This window comes from Pongo abelii, chromosome 15 (assembly GCF_028885655.2).
Source record: "Pongo abelii isolate AG06213 chromosome 15, NHGRI_mPonAbe1-v2.0_pri, whole genome shotgun sequence".
In the NCBI taxonomy this organism is placed as follows: domain Eukaryota; kingdom Metazoa; phylum Chordata; class Mammalia; order Primates; family Hominidae; genus Pongo; species Pongo abelii.
The window spans coordinates 61,615,460-61,637,770 of record NC_072000.2 but is presented as its reverse complement, the minus strand read 5'-3'; the positions used below and the strand labels follow the sequence as shown (position 1 = coordinate 61,637,770).

At 39.2% G+C, this 22,311-nt stretch overlaps 1 protein-coding gene and 1 long non-coding RNA gene across 5 annotated transcripts in view; one reads left to right on the top strand and one right to left on the bottom strand.

Moving 5' to 3' along the window:
• The window catches only part of SLC35F4 (solute carrier family 35 member F4), a 304,687-nt gene extending 283,784 nt beyond the window's left edge, over positions 1 to 20,903 (top strand). For 2 of the 3 annotated variants that reach the window (XM_002824783.4, XM_009249109.4), the window contains exons 4-8: positions 3,287 to 3,506; positions 12,813 to 12,938; positions 14,849 to 15,041; positions 18,270 to 18,359; positions 20,447 to 20,903. In XM_002824783.4, coding sequence (XP_002824829.2) covers positions 3,287 to 3,506; positions 12,813 to 12,938; positions 14,849 to 15,041; positions 18,270 to 18,359; positions 20,447 to 20,688 — 871 coding nt within the window. In that variant the 3' untranslated portion in view covers positions 20,689 to 20,903. The remainder of the gene's footprint in view (positions 1 to 3,286; positions 3,507 to 12,812; positions 12,939 to 14,848; positions 15,042 to 18,269; positions 18,360 to 20,446) is intronic. The other variant, XM_024231734.3, reaches the window with a different exon arrangement.
• Positions 3,502 to 20,667, bottom strand: LOC129049776 (uncharacterized). 2 transcript variants are annotated; one of them, XR_008513085.2, is made up of 6 exons: positions 20,331 to 20,667; positions 18,833 to 19,032; positions 18,204 to 18,347; positions 14,795 to 15,015; positions 5,813 to 9,917; positions 3,502 to 3,733 (listed from the first exon to the last, which is right to left on the bottom strand). It is a non-coding gene; the product is annotated as an uncharacterized LOC129049776 (long non-coding RNA). The 2 variants fall into 2 exon arrangements; XR_008513086.2 differs by having other exon boundaries at positions 20,429 to 20,667.
• Positions 20,904 to 22,311: the final 1,408 nt, after the last annotated feature.

The window sequence follows — 22,311 nt, the reverse complement described above, 5'->3', positions numbered from 1 at the left end:
ACTAACTCTGAACTTAGTAAAATCTGATTTAGCACTCTACCTATAGTGCATGTAGAGTGAAGTTGACCATTTCTGAAATAGAATCAAAGAGCTTTTATTGTCAAGCAGAAAATACTATCTTTGAAGGGAATTTTCTCCAATAGCCTCCTCCATATGAGAGGTAAAATTGTCAGACAATTCTTAGATTCTTGATCTTTTTTTCCCTGTAGACTCATTAATACCCTGTAGACTCATTAATACCATCTGCCAAGAAGTTACTCCCGAAGCTCTCATGACTGAACAAGGGAAAAATAGAGTTAGTGTATAAGACTGGAAATAGAATTTGTCCCATAGCACCAGAATCTATTTTCTCTAGAATGGTATGAAAGCATTTCCAGTTTTTTTTTTGTATCAGTAATATCAAAATAATTTTCAATAAAGTATCAAATCTAGATGGTGAGGACTTTATTTAGAAGCAGTTTTTTATAATCATTTATATACTACAGGAGAATTCAATTGCCTCAAGTGAATTTGAAATTTAGGAAGAAAAAAATATATACCATATTATTAACAAGGATGTTTTCTTAGGAGAAAAATCTTAGAAAGCATCAAACTAGAGCCAAAGACATATTTGCCTATGTCAGGCACCTATAAAATATGCTTAAGATGCTATTTAACATATAGACAGGGTTCAACAACTACTGGCTGCTGTTTTAATAATAAGCATAACTAAATTATTAGTGTCCTCCAACTTCTATGCTTCATTTCAAGCTATACCACCTGTCAATGCCACTTGCCCAGAAAGTCTGATCTCATCATCCCAAAGAGAAACCCACTGTTATTCGCATCTCCATATTTTTTTCAGTTTTCATGTTTCTTAGAGTTTAATGCTTAAATAGTATGGGATTTTACACAAGTGACCTGGCATTTGGATGGAGAGCATTTTTAATTTCTACAACAACGGTAACAAAGGGGAGAAGGTCGGCAGTGAGAGAAAGGGGAAGAACGAGGGAACGAACACCTGGGAGACGGGATAAGCCAGGTGAGAACAGTCTCCACCTGGCAGCAGCGTCTTCCCAGCGGCTCTGCCTGTCTGGAATACACATCTGTTGGTCTTCCCTGTGGGACTGGAGTGTTCTCTTCCTGCATCCAAAATCTTTGCTTAGGAGCACTCCTCCCAGCAAGATGGTGGACTCTTGGTTGAAGAACAATCACTGGCTAGGGCCAGTGATAAGAAAAAGAAATCTTTTAATCAGGAATGGCTTTTGTTGTGGTTCTTAATAAATGTGTTCATATTTTAAAAGGCAATCAGTGGTTGTAAATGATAGGATAAACCCACGACTCTCAACTCCAGCTCTACACGGCAGCTTTCTCACGGAGCAGATCGCCTTATAAGTACAGAAAATGAACTTTGTGCCCAGGATACTCTATGAAAACTTCCACTGGTTCTATGTATGGTGCTAATTCAGAATATCCCATTGCCTGTGGGGCTCCAGAGAGACTGTTCACTTTCCTGTGTATGTGAGCGTGTGTAATTTCTGTTTACTTTACAGAAGGCTTTAGGTTATTTAATCCCTTCTTTGAAGTTCTGTCTCTTTAAAGTTAAAATTTATGTTTGGGAAATCTTACTTTCATTTTACAAAAATCCTTCCTTTTTGGTAGTCTCCTCACATGAAAGTAAACAAATTTCAATACAAGTTTGTGTGTGTGTAACACATGTCTTTAACCTTCCTGGAACCAGTGACCTGCAACTCCCAACATTCTCACCCAGTTGAAAGTCACATTTACTATGAAACTTAATCTTTAAGGCTATACTCCCTGTGCCTAAATTCTTTATCACTCCTCCTCTCCACGTGGTCCTTTTTTGGGGTTACATCATTCATGTGAGCATTCATGTGAGGCAAACATTGGCTAGAATTTACTTTGATTTGCAATACTTTGAGGCACACTAATTTCAGTTAAAACTGGAAAAGAAACTAGTACTAGAGTCCTGTAAATAGATTTCATTATAAACATATACTACTCATGAAAATACAATGCCTGGAGCATGACAATTGCCCCATAAATGCTTGAATGTTCATGGAACAATCGAGTGGAAAAAAAATTAAGTAAAATTCTCCCAGTTGTAAGTCTGTCTTCAGTCCATAGTCATATAGGTACAGTCATTGTATCACTTCCATTATTGCCTGTATGTATTGCTAGCTTGAACATTTTTATTAAAATGGCCCCTCAGAGCCAGGTGCGGTGGCTCTTGCCTGTAATCTCAGCACTTTGGGAGGCCAAGGCGAGCAGATCACCTGAGCTTATGAGTTTGAGACCAGCCTAGGCAACAGAGTGAAATCCTGTCTCTACAAAAAATTTTCAAAAACTAGCCTGGCATGGTGGTACGTGCCTGTAGTCCCACCTACTCAGGAGGCTGAGGTGTGAGGATGGCTTGAGTCTGGGAGGCGGAGGTTGCAGTAAGCCAAGATCACGCTACTGCATTCCAGCCTGGGTAACAGAGCCAGACCTAGGGGAAAAAAAAAAAATCATGTTTAGGCCTAGGACTTCTTAAAGGAAAACAACGGCCCCTGGGGCTAAATGTAGCCAACTTAATTGAAAAATCAAACAAACCGAAGATTTAACAATTGAAGTGACCATTTTCTCACACCGAATTTAGACAATTCCTCCAAAAGGGCCAAATGTTTGTATATAAGTACAACCTGAGTTTTCTATTATAGTTTTTATCATGTGGGAGTTTTCACAGAGACTTTCTTAATTTTTCTGCCTTAAAAATGCTAGCAGGAAAAAAAATTAGTCAATTGGGCAGATATATTAGAAAGAGGCTTAGTGTCTTAGAAGTAAAATCCAAAAACATGTGTGCTGCACAGATGTATGAGAGTCCCTTTCCCTCCGGGTTCTAGGAGTTGTCTGTAGCCTGTTCACAGAGTAGTAGCAGCCTTGACCCTCTCTCATTTGCCCACTGGAAAAGAATCTTCTCCCTCTTCCAATAGCTAGTGATTTCAGCAACTACCAATTTCTGTATTTCTCCAGGCTCTTCTGGGAATGCTCAAAAACGACAGAATGGCTTTTCAGGCAACCTCCAGAGAATATCTCAGAGAAGAGAGCCTAACTCTGTGCTTGAGCACATGTGGGCTATTTTCCAAGGAACCTCATACACTCCCTGAAGCCTGGAGATTTCAGAACTGGGTTCAGTGTACTTCACAATGAAGGATGGGTATTGAGTGTTTGTGCTCTTACCTGATGCGATGAGTCATATAATTGTCACCATCAGTACCTGGATATTAACTTCTCTTTTCTTTCCTAGGGAATGCAGTCGGATTTTTGGTGAAGATGGTCTGACGCTGAAACTCTTTCTTAAAAGAACTGCTCCCTTTTCTATTCTATGGACTTTGACTAATTACCTTTATTTACTGGCTTTAAAGAAGCTGACGGCCACGGATGTCTCCGCTCTGTTCTGTTGTAACAAAGCCTTTGTCTTCTTGCTGTCGTGGATTGTGCTGAAAGACAGGTTCATGGGAGTGAGGGTAATGGCATACTTGATTCAATGCGCGACGCCTGCCTTTTTCATAAATCCTTGGCTTCAGGAGAGCCTGTCTGCTTTGTTTCGTGGAGTTTCTGTAAAACTTTTCTCACTTGTTCTGAGTACAAACTGAAATCTGAAGATGCATTAGAAAGCCCAGGCAGTTACAACATCATGGAAGCATAAACGGTTTGTTTCCACTGGTTAGTGAGCTGATTCCAACAGGAGGCACTAAAACAGGCAGAGAAAACAAGTTCCTACATTAGAATTAATTTTTAGCATTAATGGTGTGATCAACTCCTTCTGTCCTCAGGAATGAAGGGTCTCAGAAAATTAGCCACTATAAAGATTATGGTTTGCATTTTTCAATCAACATATGTTGAGATGACCCCCATTCCCCCCACCAGATGGATTTAATTAATATTGGTGTAAGAGTAGATAAGATTACCAAACAGTAATTAAAGTCACTGGTAATGGCACAATGCTGTTAAAAGTGACTATATATCTAGTGTGACTAATGCAGAAATGGAAGTACAAGCAACAACTTCTTTTGGATACAAATCCTTAATTGAACTGCATTAAACTTCCACCAACAACTTCAGTTCTGAGTTTATTCCTTTCAGGAGTAATACGGATTAAAAACATATATATTTATATGCTTGTTCTATGTTAAAAATAGATTGCTTGGAAGCCCTGAAGATTTAAGGAGCCAGATCTCATTCATATAATCCGGCATGCCACTATGATGAAAATATTGAGACAACACTTCTTTAGAAGGAGGTATAAATGAATTGCCTTTTCTCAGAGTATCAATATTACACAACTTATCTTCTCTGAAAGAGATGTCCAAGATAGAATTTGAAACATATTTTGTTATAAAAACATTGCTCTTATTGGCAATGATTCCAAGGTCCTTTCCCCCTCCCAAATGCTGAAACTAATGTCTATGTTAGAGAGAGGGTTTATGATGGTCATTAACCCTGAAATATTTTCTTAAGAAAACAGACAATTCTGATTGTATCTTGGGAGATGCTGCTCTGAAATTTAGAAATGAAGCTTCATATTAATAAGTAGAAAGTTTTGATAGAAGACAAAATCAGAAACTGTGAGTCAGTCCATGATACCATGACAGTATATCCAAATGTGATACTACATTCTTTACTGGCTTATCTTAGATTTGACCCCCAAAGGGCTCAGCATCACATATTTATGTCTGGGGCACTGGTGCTGGCTGTCTACCATCAGATACCCTGACAAGTCCTTGAGAGCTGGAAGCTTTCCTATATTGTCCATTGTTATTTTCAAGATGTGCTACATAATCCATGGGGCCCAGTGCAAAATGAATATTAATAATTTTAAGATAACAACAACAGAGCATTGAGCCAAGGGTGGGGACCTTCCAAGCACAAGGCCCTGTATATCAACACAAGTCATCCCCTAGGAAGTCAGCTGTCTCTATTTCCAATGTCTAGAATATTACAGGGCACAAAGTGGGGGTTCGATTGATATTTGAGGATATAGTAAATGAGTTCATACTTCTGAGATCTTTCTTTTCACTGTCTTTCACTATCATGGACCACCCATAAGAACCTGGAGAGCCTTGTCAGAAGAGGGGAGAAGAGAGATTTGGAGGCTCTTTTGTTCTTTTAGTGGCATGCAAATACCAACATTAAATCCATATTTTCACCATTAGATATACCAGCAATAAAATCCGTTGTATTAAAGCAAATAAACACATTTAACCATGGACCTCACTGATGCAAGAGGTTACATCCAAAAAGGTAGTGTTTATTTGAGGTATTTTAGAGAAAAAGAAAACAACTGTGTAACTTATCTTTAAATAGCAGATTTTAAAAATCAAAAATCTGCCTATAGGCTACCAACCATTGCCATTTAAAATTTGCCATCTGCAGTGGGTTGAATGGTGACTCCAAAAAAGATCTGTCCACATCTTAATCCCCCAAATCTGTCACTGCGATCTTATTTGGATAAAGGGTCCTTGCAGATATTATTAACTTAAGGATCTTGAAAAGGGGACATCATATTGGATTATCTGAGTGGGACCTAAATCCAAAATCTGTCACTGCGACCTTATTTGGATAAAGGGTCCTTGCAGATATTATTAACTTAAGGATCTTGAAAAGGGGACATCATATTGGATTATGTGAGTGGGACCTAAATCCAATAACAAGTGTCCTTATGAGAGACTCACAAAAGAGACACACACAGAAGAGGAGGCGGCGGCAATGTGATCACAGACACAGAGATTGGAGTGATGTGGTCACCAGCCAGGAATGCCGGGACACTCACCAGAACCCTGGAAGAGGCAAGGACTGTATCCTTCCTTAGAGATGCCTTTGGTCCCAGCTGTATTTTGAACTTCTGGCCTCCAGAACCGTGAGAGTATAAATTTCTGTTGTTTTAAGTCACCAAGTTTGTGGTAATTTGTTACAGCAGCCTTAGGAAACTAATACAGCATCTGTTATAGCAACCTTAGGAAACTAATACAGCATCTGTAATTAATAACACTCAATAGAGGAAATGTTAAATAGCTAATAAGTACTTGTTAATAAATATATCCATAAGTGAAGACATCATAGATAGCAGAATAGTCAGCATTAGTGTCAGGCATCCTCTAAAAATCAAATATTTTTCTTTCTAAGTAAGAGGAAGTGCTTCACTTCTCACTGTGAAACATTAGGACATGTTCAATGCCATGTTCCGGAAGAATGGTAAAGTGTAATTTAATGATGCCCATAATCAGGCCATGGAATGTGAGAAGCACTGAAACAAATTCAGCATTTTGCCTTTGACAGTATCAGCAATTATTTTCCTCCCAAGACATATTGAGAACACATATAATTAGGTCATTTGAGAAATTAAAGGAGGGCAAACAGCACTGACAACATAAATGTGGCTCTTATTGCCCACATCTATGAATAATCTAAAGCATAGCCCCTCCAGATGTCATCCCACTGGACTATTCAAAAAAAAAAAAAAAAAGAAAAGAAAAAAAACAGTTAAAGGGATGCTTTCAGTCATCAGATTAAAATTTATATTTCTGGTTCATGCTAAAGCATCAGTAGTTTAGAAACAGATGTTTGTTGGATTATAATTTTCATATGCTTAGCACCCCAGGAATGAGCACATTTAAAATGAGAAGCTATGGCCTTCCCTACTTCTAATTTTTTTTTTTATGTAAAAAGAACACCGTGAACAGAGTGAAAGACACTTTAAGTTACAACATCATAAATATGGGTTTATCTGGACCACAAGTAGGCCAGAATTACTAATGCTCACATAAAAATGAATTATGTATTATGAATAACTTATTAATATTTTGTTTCTTTTGAACACTGAATTACAGATGGAAAGGTAATCTGTTTTACATTTAGTATGAAGTCATTTCAGCCCATTTATTGGTAATCTATGATGTGTTAAAAAGCCCTTTCATGAGCAATTGCTTGCAGCTAATCTGTGATCATCCCATGAAAATTAGTAAACTTCTTTAAAAGATAATTTTTTGATTGCAAAAATGTTAGAAAGTGATAATCCAGCTCTCGCAGTCTTGAAAATAGGTGTTCTCCTGTCTCTCAGACCTTATTATGTTTAGCTAGAGTTCTTAAATTCGTAAGAACCAGAGAACCCATCTTAATTTTTCTTTTTTTAAAAAAAAGGTTCTTCCCAAGGGGAATGTGCCACTGGCTGGGAGCTTTCTTCTCTGCTGTTGGTATCTGTTTTACGCCAATAAAAAGTAGATGCCAGACTAGAATGGTAGAAACTTTCTTTCAGATTTTGTCCCTCTCTTATTTTTTTATATTATTCATTCAAATTTTTCTTATATTTTCCAATTTCCTTGAAGATATGGAGAATGTTGGTGGTTGGTGGATGGTTCAGCAGATCCCAACTGTCTTAGCAGATTATGAAATGAATTAGTGTCCCTCTGGCTTGGGAGCCACATATTTTCCAGCTATATTTGGGTCCCCATGCAGTCAGCTTCCCAAACTATCGCTGTTTTCAAAGACTTTCCAGGATCTACCAAAATCTGACTGAAGTATATCAGTTAAACTGAATCTTTCATGGTATAGCATGTACTTCTTTGAATTCAAATTGGGCCCCAGAAGGCTAAAACAGTACATTGGAGCTGAGCTGCTACTGATTTATGCTGATATTAAATATTAAGAATTAAGATGACACATAACTTGACAATTTGTTTCCGTCTTGCTTTTGGTTCCTCTTTATTCGTGTGCAATGCAGAATTCTCTACCCAGAGCTTCCATGCTTCCTGGAAGAGGCAGTGGAGGATGGACAGTGGGAGTCATCCTCCCTCTTATCCCTATCTTGGCAGGACAGTGACTTATGAATACAGCCAAGAGAGGAGACAGCTGGGTTGTGCTGGCTGTCCAATTTTACACCCACAAGGAATCTGTAACCCCTTCAACAAGGTGCAGTCAATGTGTCTACCCTCCACATATATCCTTCAATCTTTCTTCGTGGGATTTCTTTACATCTTTGACATCCAGGTCTCCCTTTGAGATCATTTTCAAATGGATTTTATTCAGATAAAAATCCATGCATGTAGGGAGAGGGGGAGTTCAGAGGCCAAGCATCCCTTGGGTTTGCTGCTATCCAAGGTACCCCCCTTCCCCCTCTCACACACAGCATCTGGACAGCTATAGATTGCCACACCTCTTATTTTTCACATTTCGGCACTTGTTCAGTTTAATTGAATCTGAGTAAAAAAGATAGTTTTTCATAGAACTTTAAATATAACATATGCAGAAGTTTAAGGATTCTGTATAGCCATAGTTCCTTGAAAATAGACTGTATCTAAATTTACCCAGAGAGATAATCATCAGCATGTTTCTCATTCGTCAAACTATTAACGTGTGTCCCAACCTCAACTACTGACCTTTAGTCTTCAACTTGAGTACAGCAGCTGCCAGCAGTGTGGTCTGAGATCTGCATTTTTAGGGGCTGCTGTAGGCTTTGGAATTCAAGGGTTCATTTGTGAACCAGCTGCTTCATACTCACCTAGCTTCAAGAAGCAGAATTAGCCTCAAGGCAAAGTCAGGAAACATGTTTGGATTATAATCAGTCATTTTGACCTTTAAAATCTTAAAGGAACACTGTAGGAAGAGAAGCAACTAAAGGTTCATCCAATGCCTTGGACCCTAAAAGAGCTGGAACTGTCATGCAAATAAGAATTGTGAAAAACCATCTGTGAATGGGAACCATAGTGAATGGGATCAGGTTGATAAACCCTCATGGAGATGCAGACAAGGACCAAACCTTTGTGAGCTTTTGATGGCCTGAGCCAAAAGAGAAAAAAGATAAAAGAAAACAAAAACGGCCAAAAGCCAGATATTTCTTTAGTCTTTATCTGTACAAACTAATTATTTGAAAGAGAAAAGAAACACCCTCCATCTAGGGTCACAGGTGGCATTTAGTACAGTGAGATCACCAAATGTCCACTGGTAAAGCCCTCTTTGGGCTTTAGGAACAGACTCAAATGGCCACACGGATCCCCTCTGATTGGCTCTGAAAATTGGTGCAGAGAGCTGTCTGAGGGCCCCAGCCTGCAGAGGAAGATAGCTGGCTCACGAGGCCACGCCACTCAACTGGCATGCTGGGATAATGGGCTAAATAAATCCTCTTCCGTCAATGACTCACCCCAGGTGGGCACACCACAGTGTGTGAGGGCAGAGAGGTTTAAACATTTTAAATGGAGGCACTGGCAGTTTTATGGTCACTATGGTTACTAACATTCTCACCTAAGCCAGGTTCAGATAACGGTAATGGTGAGTTGTTTTTTTTTTCCCCCATCTTTTTTGTTTGTTTTTGAGACAGGGTCTAATTCTGTTGCCCAGGCTGGAGTGCAGTGATGTGATCTCAGCTCACTGCAACCTTCACCTCCCAGATTCAATAGCTTCTCCTGCCTCAACCTCCAGAGTAGCCAGTATTACAGGCATGTGCCACCAAAGCATGGCTAATTTTTATATTTTTAGTAGAGACGGGGTCTCGCCATTGTTGGCCAGGCTGGTCTCGAACTCCTGACCTCAAGTGATCCACCCACCTGGGCCTCCCAAAGTGCTAGGATTACAGGCGTGAGCCACTGTGCCTGGCCTTGTTTTCCATCTTATTTAGACACTTCCGGTTGGTTAAGAGGCTGGAACTGGAATAGATTGTCAAGAGACCCACATTTTTCAGAAGCCGAGCAGGTGGCACCACTAGATGGTGTATTTTCACCAGAAGAATTCCTCTCATGGATGTTAATGTGTCCCAGGAGCGCTTTAGTGGTTGTCTTCTTGTGAATGAACACATATGAGCATTTTTGACACAATATTTTAGGCACTGGCTTCCTGCAGACACATTTCCAGAAAGCTGAGGCCAAGAAGAGTCGTTTTGTGTTTTTCTGTTGAGAAGAACAGATTATTAATCCCTCTTTGATGACTGATTGATTCTGAAAATGTGTGTGACTGATACGTGCTTAGGATATTTGTTCTCCAGACATCTAAAGAGTATTTACTCTCTAAAGTTAAACCAGTGGTGCCAAGCAGAGCCATTCTGAGATCACCCAAACAACCACTCCACAATTTTTCCTCATTTTCAAGATTAGTTGAGATCTCTTCCTTCACTTACAACAACCGTATAGATAAGAAATATATTTAAAATTTCTTAAAATATAGCCATAGAGAATTTGACCTATCAGATATTTTTGAAATTTAAACTAAAATGTGGCAAATAATTTATCTATTCCCACTATACCCTCCACTCGCACCCTGCCCTAGGAACCTACTATATAACTTAAAAATTACTGCTCATGTCATGGAGAATTTTTCTAACATTTCAAATATTCAAGATTTTCATTCTTTCAGAACTTAACAGCATTGTCTGACCCCCTAAAGTGAAAAATGCTTCTCTCTGTGAAGGCAATTGAAAGAGACACTGCTGTAATTGATATGTCAATTTAAGTAGTCCAGGCTAATATTTTCACAAGCACTTGAATATAACGAGTAATGAAGATCTTTAAGAGGCTCACTATGGTTACAATTTTGAATTGCTACAGAGTTATGTAATCTTTACCCATGTTCAATTCCTATCTTGAGGAAACATAATAGAAATTTCATGCATATCTATTTTTACTAGTGGCTAACTCAGAAAAGGAAGAGTTTCTACCTGTGGTCATATCTTGGGGATAATGAAACCAACTGCCTGTCCTTTTCTAGACAGCATTTTGTTTTTTGCTTTGGGGTTTTTTAATTGGTTTTCACAATTTTCTAAATCCAGAATTACATACTATAGTGTGTAATTGCCTAAACCCATGTATTATGTATTATAGAATGCTTTTAATAATTTAAAATATAAAATAGCACATCATGTGAAAGTTCGTTAGGATTTACAGTTTTGTTAACCTTGGCTTGAAGTAACCACTTGTTTATTTGACCTAGAAAATGCAACGCTTAGCTAAAAGAAAACAAACATTAACTCAAATGTGTTATCCCATTAGTTCAGTCTTATGAAGGAAATCTATTTGTGCACATGAACACTAACCAGTGATCATCATTTAAACAAAACCAAATCAGGATATGCCAATATCTAACGTGCCTTTTTTATTTCCCTGAAATCAGATCCCCCAAAGAACTGTTGCAAATCCCCAAATCAAGGAAAATGATAACCCTCATAGAATTTCCAGGTCTAGATAACCCCCTCACTGTGTTTACTGATGCGTCTAGACCTTTATCCAGGTCTAGATAACCCCCCCTCACTGTGTTTATTGATGAGTCTATTACTTATTTAGAAATCTCCTTGACACCTAAATTCTTAAATTCTATTCCTTATAGTTTAAGGCCAAGTCTAACCAGAACACACACCCGGCAGCTTCAGAGAATATGATATTCACTCAGCAAGAAAACCACTTCCCATCAAGCAGCCTCCTGGATAATGTTTAATGAAGATGGTTTTTCACTGCTGACATGTCTACGTCTGTTCTCAAGTACTCCTGCTGTTTTTCATTAAGGACACTTTAATGTGGAGCTACTCTGAAACCAAGTGGGCCCTTGCTTTTGGTGGCCACTAACAAAAGACATGCCTTAGCAGCGTCTGAATTCTATGTAATTGGGAACATACTTTGCACTGGCTTCAAGCGAGTCAGTGATTACATGTTAAAAATCTACATGTTATAAAAAATAATTCACTAATAGTGTTCAAAAGGGCCCCCGAAAATCACATATGTGAAAAAGCTATCTTTACTTGGAAATTTCTTTACTGGGAATACTCAGAACTGAAGAATTTCTTTACTCGGGAATACTCAGAACTGAAGCTTAAAAAAATTAATCACTATGTAGGTTTAAATTTCTCACAAATTTTCATCTGGATTTTAAAGTCAGTGAAACCATTTCACAAGGAAATGACATATTGTCACCTGTTCCAGCATCATTTTACTGTTTGCTGTAGCTCTGAACTGCTTTCCAGTAGAACTAGTTCAAGATAAAGAGACGACACAAACCAGCATTTCACTAAGGGAGTAGACTCCTGTTTTGAATATAGCAAGGATCATCAATTTACAGTAAACAATGATGACTTCAGTTGAATTATGAATATTTCACTTTATGCAGTTAATGCTCTAGAGTAATTAAATGAAATTATCTTTCAGTGGTTTTTCTGAAAAACTGAATTAATTTTCACGTGAACAAAAGGAAGTACTGGCTTCCATTTGACATTCCAAGTGACAGTGCAGACTCAGCTTGCTCCTCTATAAATCTCTATGAGAATTTATTTTCTTTCTTTTTTCCCATTGGCCTAAATTTTGCCTCTTAGCTGTATCAATATCATGCTTCTCTAATCAGGTCCTGATTAGATGGAGATCTTCAGAAACATACATTGAGCCAAGGAGCTGATTAAAATGTATGCTGAATTGGAGGAAAAAGAATAGATGAAATACGGAAGAGATGAAAACGCTTAGAAGTGACTTCCTATTAAATTTATTTCACCAGTACAAATGTTGGTCTCTAGAAAGCTTGAGCTAAAAAATTAAAATTATCAGGCCTAAAAAAGTAAAAATATATTAAAAATAAGAAAACTACTAGTCTTTAATTAGAATGTGAACAGATTTTATATTCTGTGCCTGGATATCTCATGAACATATTGATTTATTTCTAATACTGAGCCTTCCTACATTTAAAAAGTGATGTACAAAAGGTAATTAGGTTTAAGGAAGTACTTAGCAGCTTTCAGGAAGTCTTGAATTGCCTGCTCTAGGATACAGAGGCATCATTGCTTTTCTGTTTCTTTGCATCCTATTTGACAGATAGTTGCTGCAATAATGGCAATTACCGGCATTGTCATGATGGCGTATGCAGATAATTTCCATGCTGATTCCATCATAGGAGTGGCATTTGCAGTGGGCTCAGCCTCTACATCTGCATTATATAAGGTATGTTGTGTACTTTCTTTTGAAAGCAACTGTCACTCATGACTTAGACTTGAGTACTAAAGTAAGAAAGTACGATGTAATCATTGATTAGAAAGAAAATAGATGTGTTGAAATAATAGTAAGTAAATTAAGTATTTGTTATGTGATGGGTACCTGCCTGAAAACTTTGCCTGTGTTAATACAACCTTATGAGGCATAAATACTTATTTCCACTTTCCAGATGAGGAAACTGAGGCTTTGAAAGATTACATAACTTGCCCCAAATCATACAGCCAAATAGTGATAGAGCCAAGACTTAAACTCTGGACTAGCCAACTTCTAAGCCCATGTGCTATGCCCTAATCCCTCATTTATCAGGCAGTTATAGCAGGAACATTAGAAAGGCATCTTCTCTCCCTGTGTTTTTTAATTTAATTATCTATAGTCATTATTTTAACTCAAAAGAGGTGTTAGAAATAAGCTGTCACTAGAGAGCTGTTTGGCACGTATTAACCCCATGCCACAGGAGCTCGTGTTACTAGCAAAATGAAGAACCTCTTTTTCTCTCTGGTGGATGCTCTACGTCTGCTGTATGTACCCACCATTTTTTTTTCCACTGGAGTTCCCTGTCATCAAAGAAAATTCTATTCAGTCATGGCACCTGACTTCAGAAGTGAGCACTAAGAGAGCAGATCTAAAAGGTTATTCCCCAAAGCTCTACTTTTAAAAGTCAACTTTCTGGATGTATTAAAGAACTGTTCCAATTTCACCTCTCTTGGTGTTTCAATGAGAAAACACTCTCTGAAAGGCAGAAAAATACCCTTTTTGTCCCTCCTGGAAGCCTGTTCTGATTATTAACCAACACTGTGTCTCAGAGGGCATGAAGTCTATTTCCATATTGACATTTCTTGGCCCATTGATTCTGTGTGATAAGCTTGACAAATGTTCACTCAATGGCCATTACTGTCTAACTTGCTCCCCAACCGAGATCCACCAAGATGTCTGATGTGACCCAAGACTACCACGTGCTCAAATTCTTTTGATTAAGTCTTTCAACAGAAAAAAATAATTAGTTCAGTTGAAATTAGAAGCAGTACCTGGGATTGCTATATGACCAGAGTGGCTCTCTTACAGAGGGATTTCCCCTTACCAGGTTACAGAATGTATTCATTCTGACATGCACCAAATCATATCTGCAGCATAATATAATTCCAGGCAGAAGAGATCTGCTTCACTCTGTGTTGTTACAGGATTAGTATAGGGAGTGGTGGGCTTAAGAAGCTAAGAAATATGGACTATACCCCTGGCTTTCTCTGTAATCTGTTGTGTGATTTTATGTTAGCCATTTGCTTCTCCTTGCCATCTTCCTCTGCACACAGGTTTATAATATATAAAAACTGTTTTTTAATCTGGGGAACAGCACCATATTTGTGAAGTCATTTTGAGCTCACAAAGAAAATTGCTTATAAATCCAAGGCATAAATACTGTTCTCTCAACAACATAATGACAGGGTCTCTCTGTCCAATTTAGTTTTCAGTATCTATCAAAATAAGGATAAAACAAATCCCATGCTTTAAGGTAAGGATTAATGGCCTGTCAATCCTAGAAGATTTTTCTGGGCTTGTCTGGCCTCTTATTTATCATTCGCCTGATACCCATCACTGATGGTGGCACTAAACACAATGTACACTACCCAGCAGTTTTCGGCACCATAAGAAATTCATTTTATGACATTTGCTATTTCACATGAAGGATATGGAGTATTTTAATTCCTTATCTCAACAGCCCATCTAGTGCTGTGAAGATGTCAGGGCAAGAAGAAATGGCGAATAAACTGTGGGCCAGTTAGCTCACAGTATGGAACAGTAAGACTTACCTTTCTGCTCTGGCTAAGTTTCTGTGTGGCTGTAGAGTTTCTTTCTCATTCCAGGTCTTGTTTAAAATGTTTCTCGGAAGTGCCAACTTTGGGGAAGCCGCACACTTTGTCTCCACCTTGGGTTTCTTCAATTTGATCTTCATCTCCTTCACCCCAGTCATCTTGTATTTCACCAAGGTGGAACACTGGTCCTCTTTTGCAGCTCTGCCATGGGGCTGTCTCTGTGGGATGGCAGGGCTGTGGCTGGGTAAGTGGCCTCAGGTTTTGCCTTCCATTCCCTATATCACTCAATCTTTCTTTGGCTAGTTAGATTATCATCATAGGATTCTTTCCTTGGGTAACTCTGTGCTCTAGTTCCCAAAACTTATGTTGTTCAATGTCGTTAGTCATGTTTAGAAGGTTCTTTGCAAGCTACTGGTTGATTAGGTTCAAGCTATCCAACTAGTATGCCTCCCATGAGTTAAGGTGTGCACTGGCGGCCCAGGCCTCTCTGTATACCACTGGCCTTCAATCCATTCTTCTTCTTCAGCCTCATTCGTTCTTTCTAATACACTGTATCATGTTATAATGTTCCATGTGTGCCATGGTGTGTTGGGCAGAGGTTAGGGAGTAGATGGTGCATTCAAAGAACTCAGAGTGGTTCAAACTGGTGGGAGCACGGAGTTCGGAAGAAAGGAAGGAAGTGGGGGAGGGAGACGCTATTTAAGAGGGAAGCAGATTGGGAAGAGCCTGGAAAGCCATTTTGAGGTGTTTGGATTTAAAGTCCACTTAGTAATCTTTAAGCAGGTTGGTGATAGGCTCATATCTGCATATGAAACAGCTCACTCTGGCTGAGAATGGAGGATGGATTTGTGATAGGAAGACATTGCCAGTATAGAAACAGCAGCATGCACTGGGCTTGGTGATCCTGGCTGAGTAGACAGTGCCTAGTTAATGGCCAAGAAAAAGTCACCTGGAGTCCTTGTAATGTCTTCATTGCCAGCTTCCTATAACTCTGAGGCTGGCTGCTTCACCTGAGCTCCAGGATCTGACTTTTAAGCTGTGCTGCTATTGTCACTTGATGTGAGAGGAGCCTGAAAAATAACAAGGCTGCTCTTCTCTCACCAAGCAGTTAAAAAACAGCAACAACCCAATGTTGTTGCTCATCCCTCATCCCTCTCTTCATAGAAATCCTTTTCATGCCGCTTCTATTTCCACGTGCTACTCAGAGGTCAACTCCCTCTGCCCACTCCACATTTTCCCACAATGCTCGACCTGTAGAACATCCATCAACCCTCAACTGACCTTCTTTACTGAGGTGACATAATTTGAAATAGTAGCAGCACTGCAATTCCTGAGAGCAAAATGTTCTTATTTTCATCCCTGCAAGAGTATTGATTGGGTCATCTTTTTCTATGCTGGCTCAGCCCCTCAGACTCAGGGTAGGTCTTTGACAGAAAATACTCAAGAGAAGGATCAAACATTAATTGTTGGTCCCTTGAGTTCTACTTTTCAACGCCAAAATTATATGGTTAGCACCTCTCATAACCTCTGCTAAATTGAGTAGAAATCAATAGCGATATTTCCGCAAGACCAAAACATCCTCATTAAAAGCACCTAGATTATTTTCTGGCCAAAGACAACATAAATGGGAACAATCCTAACTAAAATTTCAATGACCTTTAGCCTCCTCATTGCACAAGTGATTTCCACCTTGCTGCTGCAAAGTAGCCCTCCACCAACATATACTCCTTGGCATATCCAATACATGCTCCTAAGCAAGCCTGCAGAGGCTGGACGCCACCGGTGCTAGCTGAACACTGGCATTCGCCACCAAGCAGTATGAGCTCCACACTCCACTGGGTACAGTGCCAAGCAGCACTGCAGCTGCTCCACCAGGCCCACCCCCGTGCACTGCAGAGAGCTCACTGTGCCAAAGTTGTGCTGTGACAATCGAGGAGATAGCCTCCCTCCAGCCTGTTACACACCCTGGGATCTTACAGTCTTCAGTGCTCCTATTCCTAAGTGTTTATTGCCATCCCTCTCTTCTCCATAGAAATCAGATGTGATCTGGCTGAGACACAGGTCTGAGAGATACACATCAATCTGCACCCTGAACTACCCCACATCTCCTGTAGCTATGGTTTCTTGTTTGCTTATGTTTACTTTGCCTCACTCCTCTCAGGGTGACCTATCTTTCAGGAAATGTGTTAGCCCAGATGCAAGTCAGCCTCATCCATTCACCTAGCATGTCTGAATTGCACTTAAACTCAGGCTAGGCCCCATACTATGGAGTTCAGCAGAGCCTGTGCTGTATTTAATAAATTACTGATTTGTAAGAATTTGCCATGTTGGACTCCCTGAGTCTGAGGGGAGTGTCAAAGTGCTGGAATATTCATTTATGTCGCAGCTTTGTCAGGAATGAGGAGCAGTTATTAGTTTAGGAAGACCCTCTGCCTTGCTTGCCACTATTGTATGAACAATATAAAGGAGCCCAAGTCTTGTAAAAGTCAAACTCACTGTTTCTAGCTACCAAGCACAAGTGACCCAGTGGGCTTAAAGCCGGAATTACAGATGGTAATAGAAGAACATACATCATCCTAATTGGAATGCTTCTAGAACTTTTTTTGGTTCTACAGAGATATAGGCAACATGCTTGCCTCATTGTCATGAAGATCTCTGAATTGAGGACCTTTCACAATTGTTAAAACTCATCTGTCTATCCCGTGAAACAAACATTTGAGTGGACTCTATTAGAATAATGCTTTGTAATTTATAATTTTTTTCATTTTGAAAATGTGTTTTTGATAAGTTTTAAAGTGGATAAATGATTATTTTAACTAATTTTATATTTAACCAAAGAGGTCCAAAAGGTATTCATTGAAGAGCATGAAGCTACACCTTCAGCTGGTTCTGTGGATCTGCCCTCTGATTATCTGTACACAAATCAGGATGTGGAGACAGTCTCTGGAATTCAGTGAATTGCCTTAAACCCACCCTTGTTTGCCCACATGATGCTGACCTCCAGAGAGAGGGGATAAAACAGAATAGGCTATCATTGGATAGACCTTCCTTTAGGCAGTAACACTAGAGCCATTTAATGTCCATGAATGTGGCACAAAATAGCACAGCAATAAAGAGATGAGGCACCATCTTCAATCAATCACCTGCTTTTAACCTCTGGCTGGCCCCAACCTACGTTTATAGTGCTAATAAGCAGTGCTGTGACTCAATTATTTTACCTCTTTGTATTTGCTCCATATACATTTTGCCAGCCTATTGGCAAGATTCAGGTAAACAGAGGGGCAGAGGAGGAAAGAAGAAAATGACTAATTCAGGTAGAATATACATGCATCCATGTCCAAAATTAGAGGATCAAAGGTATAGACAGCTTAAAAGGCACATGTAGCAAAGACATTGATTCACTTACTATAAGAAGAAAAAAGTCCAGCATATTATTTCTCCTTCATCTTGTATTTCCTCCTCTATTTTACAGCCTTCAACATCCTGGTGAATGTTGGGGTGGTGCTGACATACCCAATCCTAATCTCCATTGGGACAGTGCTCAGCGTTCCTGGAAATGCAGGTACAGGTACCATGTGACATGTGCAGATCCTGGCCACTACAAGTCTCTTGCTTGTGTTTGTTCTGTGTCCTGAGTTGTTCCTTCTAGAAACTGTGAATTATGTTCCTTGCCTGGGAAGATGTTTTTAAATATCATGAAGGTGGCAGACAACAGAATAACTATGCAGCAGATTTAAAATCTGCAGCTAAAAACCACTGTTTTTACTTGGTTGTGCTTTTAGAATTAAATACCAAATGTATCATTTGGGTTTCACGTAATCTCCCTAACAACCTAATTTTGTGGTATTTTTAGAGGAAGTCCTATGGAAACAAAAGGCATAGGACTTTCAAGTAACCGTCACTAATGAAAGTGTAGAGGATGTACATGGGGTTTGGCTTCTCCTCAGACAATCCATGGGGAGCTGCGGAAGGCTCTCCTGGGGCAGAGCAGGTGGCCCTCTGGAATAGATATAAGGAAAAAGCAATTTTACTCACCTCAGGGACAAGAGAAGCTATTTTTCCAGGATATTTCTAGAGAAACCTGCCAGTGAAACAAGTAATGCAAATGGATTATCTGGATGATTGTACAGTCCTTTTAACTTTAAAATTCTATAATTTCAAATCTTGGGTAGCCACTTTTCTGTCCTCCATGACAATCAGCAAATGTTTATTGAACATTTATCATGTGATCAGGGCTGCAAAAAAGAAAAGAAAATACATTATTATTCTCTTAAAACACTTGTGACTGAATTTGTAAAACAAGGCCAACCTACATGAAACAACTTGGAACTCTACAAAATAATTTATTATTAAATGCCAAATTGTGTGACACAGACTCCAGTGGCTGTAAGATATTCAGAGGAAAGAAATATCAGAGTGGAGTTGTCAAGGAGTTTCATTCATTCATCTGACAAATAATTTCTGAGCAATTAGTGTACATCAGGAACTGTCCTAACACTAGTGACAGGTCCTGAATAAGGCACAGTCCCTGCCCTCAGGAGAGGGAGACAAAAAGAAAAAAAATTGAGTAATTACAACATAGAATTGCTTTAATAGAGGTATGTGCTGAATGCTGCAAGGGCACACAGGAGGAGCATCCAAAAGGCTTCCTGCAAGAAGCCTAAGGGGAGAGATCTAAGGAGAGGTTTAGCTGGATGAAGTGAGATAGGAGGAGTGAAGGGTAGCTCGTGCTAAAAAGAACAGTACATGTGTGACCAACAACTCCACTCCTGAGTGTATACCCCAAAAAGGTGAAAACAGAGATTAAAAATATCCTCATACACAAATGTTCATAGTAGCCCTATACACAATAGCAAAAAGGTAGAGAAGCCTAAATGTCCATCAGCAGTTGAATGAATAACCAAATTATGATGCAATGAAATATTATTCAGCCATAAGAAGGAATGAGGTGCTGACACGTGCTACAACATGGATGGACCTCAAAAATATTTTGCTAAGTGAAAGAAGCCAGTCACAAAAGGACACAGAGAATGTGACTCCATTTATATAAAATAACTAGAATAGGCAAATCTATAGGGGAAAAAAAAGCAGATCGGTGGTTGCTAAGGGCTGGGGAGTTGGGATAAGAAGCTGAGGAGTTAATGGATATGGACTTTCATTTTGAAGCGATGGAGATATTTGGGGACCAGAGAGAGCTGGTGGCTGCTTAATATTGTGAATATACTAAGTGCCACTAAGTCCACTTTAAAATGGTTAATTTTATATTATATGAATTTCACCTCAATTAAATTTTTAAAAAGAACAGCCTGCACAAGTCTTAGACACTAACAAGTTTGGCTCATGTGAAAAATCTCCAATGGTCCAGTGAAACTGGAGAAGGGTAAAGGGGTACAGAGGAAAAGTACTGAGAGAAAACTGGGGAGGTAAGTCAGTCAGATTACATGGAATTTGAGCTAAGCCTTGAAGGATAAGCATGACTTAGAGACAGGCAATGGAAAGCAAACCTAACAATGTGGAAAAAGGAAACACTAACTTGAAATAATAAAGAAGACTCTTGGAAATCTCTAGAAGTAACACGGACTTTGGTGACTTGTTTTCAAAGCTTAGAAACAGGCATAGGCAATGACTGACTTGATTTTTCCTTCCTAGCTGTGGATCTCTTAAAGCAGGAGGTGATATTCAATGTTGTCCGCCTGGCTGCTACCATCATCATCTGCATTGGGTTTCTGCTGATGCTGTTGCCTGAAGAATGGGATGAAATCACCCTGAGGTTCATCAACAGCCTGAAGGAAAAGAAGAGTGAGGAGCATGTGGATGATGTGACTGATCCCAGCGTACACCTGCGAGGCAGAGGCAGAGCCAATGGGACAGTGTCTATACCACTGGCTTAGAGAGGCACAGATTTTGAATGCACGTGTATGTATATTCTGTGAATATAACAAAATTGTCTCACTACCTATACACTCAAACGACAGTATTAACTCTGAATTTGGATAAATCATATGTGAAATAATGCCAACAATAAAAGTTTACATTTATATGCTTATCAAGGAATTGGTGTAAATAATCATAATAGATTTTTTTATTAAAACATATTTGTCCTTGTTCTGTTTTCTGATTTTTTTAAATTCCCCCTCCCCCAACTCACAAAATTTCCTGAAACTATAAGAGTCGATTAAATTATGGACTTATCTTTTTCTCAACTGAAACTGAGTTCTTCCTACTCAATCAAAAAAGGTTGTCTAAGAGAATAACATGTGAAAATAATACACACTTGAAAGCTGGAAATGTATTAAACATTTAAACAGAGCATTTTCTATATGTAAAACCCACACTAGAAACAATGAGGAGTAAAAATATAGAATCCCCATCTGTACTTTTAATGAGCTTAGAGTGGTTTGGAGGATAAGATAGTTTACAAATATCTTTACTATGAGGTAGACATTTGAAAATGGCACAGTGGATATGGACAGGAATGAGCTATCCTGAAAGAGTTGTTTATATTTGCTGTCACTTCTTCAACTCCCATTCACTCTTCAACCCACTGCAATACACCTTCTGCCCTCATCAATTCTCTGGAAGTGCTTTCCCCAATGATCAACCTCTCTCTTGCAAAATCATACTGATCTCTTTCAACCCTTATCTTATTGTGCCCTCTGACACATTTGACACGATGACCACTCCTTTTTCCTAAATACTCTCTTTTTGCTTGAATCCCACTACTTTCTTTTGGTTCTATTTCTACCTCCCTCGTTGCTTAACCTTGGCTTTTCTTGCTAGGCTGATCTTATCACCATCAGCGTTCTCTGAGTTTAGACCTTGGCCTTCTTAGCATCTCATTCCACACTCTCTCCCTTGGGAAGCTCCTCCACTCCCATGGCTTCAACTGTCATCCATGTGGTGATGACATCAACATCTTCATCTCCAGCCTAGATTTGTCCTTTGAGCTTTAGCTCTGACTATTCAAATGTCTTCTGCAGCTGCCTTGGATGCCTCCTTGTATACCTCAAATATAGCAAAAACAAAGTTGAATTTATCATCACTCCTCCCCAGACCTGTTCCTTTCGTCTGCCTTGTTCCCTGTCTATGTTAATGATACCATTATTCACTAGCTGCCTAAGCCAGGGATCAACCTCACCTCTGCCTTCTCATCCTCCACATCTGTTTAGATATTGTTTCATATTGTTTAATATGTCCTATTGATTCTATTTCTTAAACTTTCTTGAGTCCATATACTTCTCTCCTATTCTACCCATACAAGGCCCCCATCATCTCTCGCTCTGCTTAATCCAATACTTTCTTCACTGATATCTCTAATTTCTAGCCTTGCTGCTCTCTAATCTCTTTTGTGACCTATAGAGTAGCTTTTCTAAACACATAAATTTAATCATTCTATTCCCTTATATCAAATGCTTCAGTGGCATCTTGTTATCCTCAGGATAAGGTCCAAACATCTTGGCATGTCATTCAAAGCTCCTCATTGACTGGCCCCTGCCAGCCTCTAGAGCAGCAAT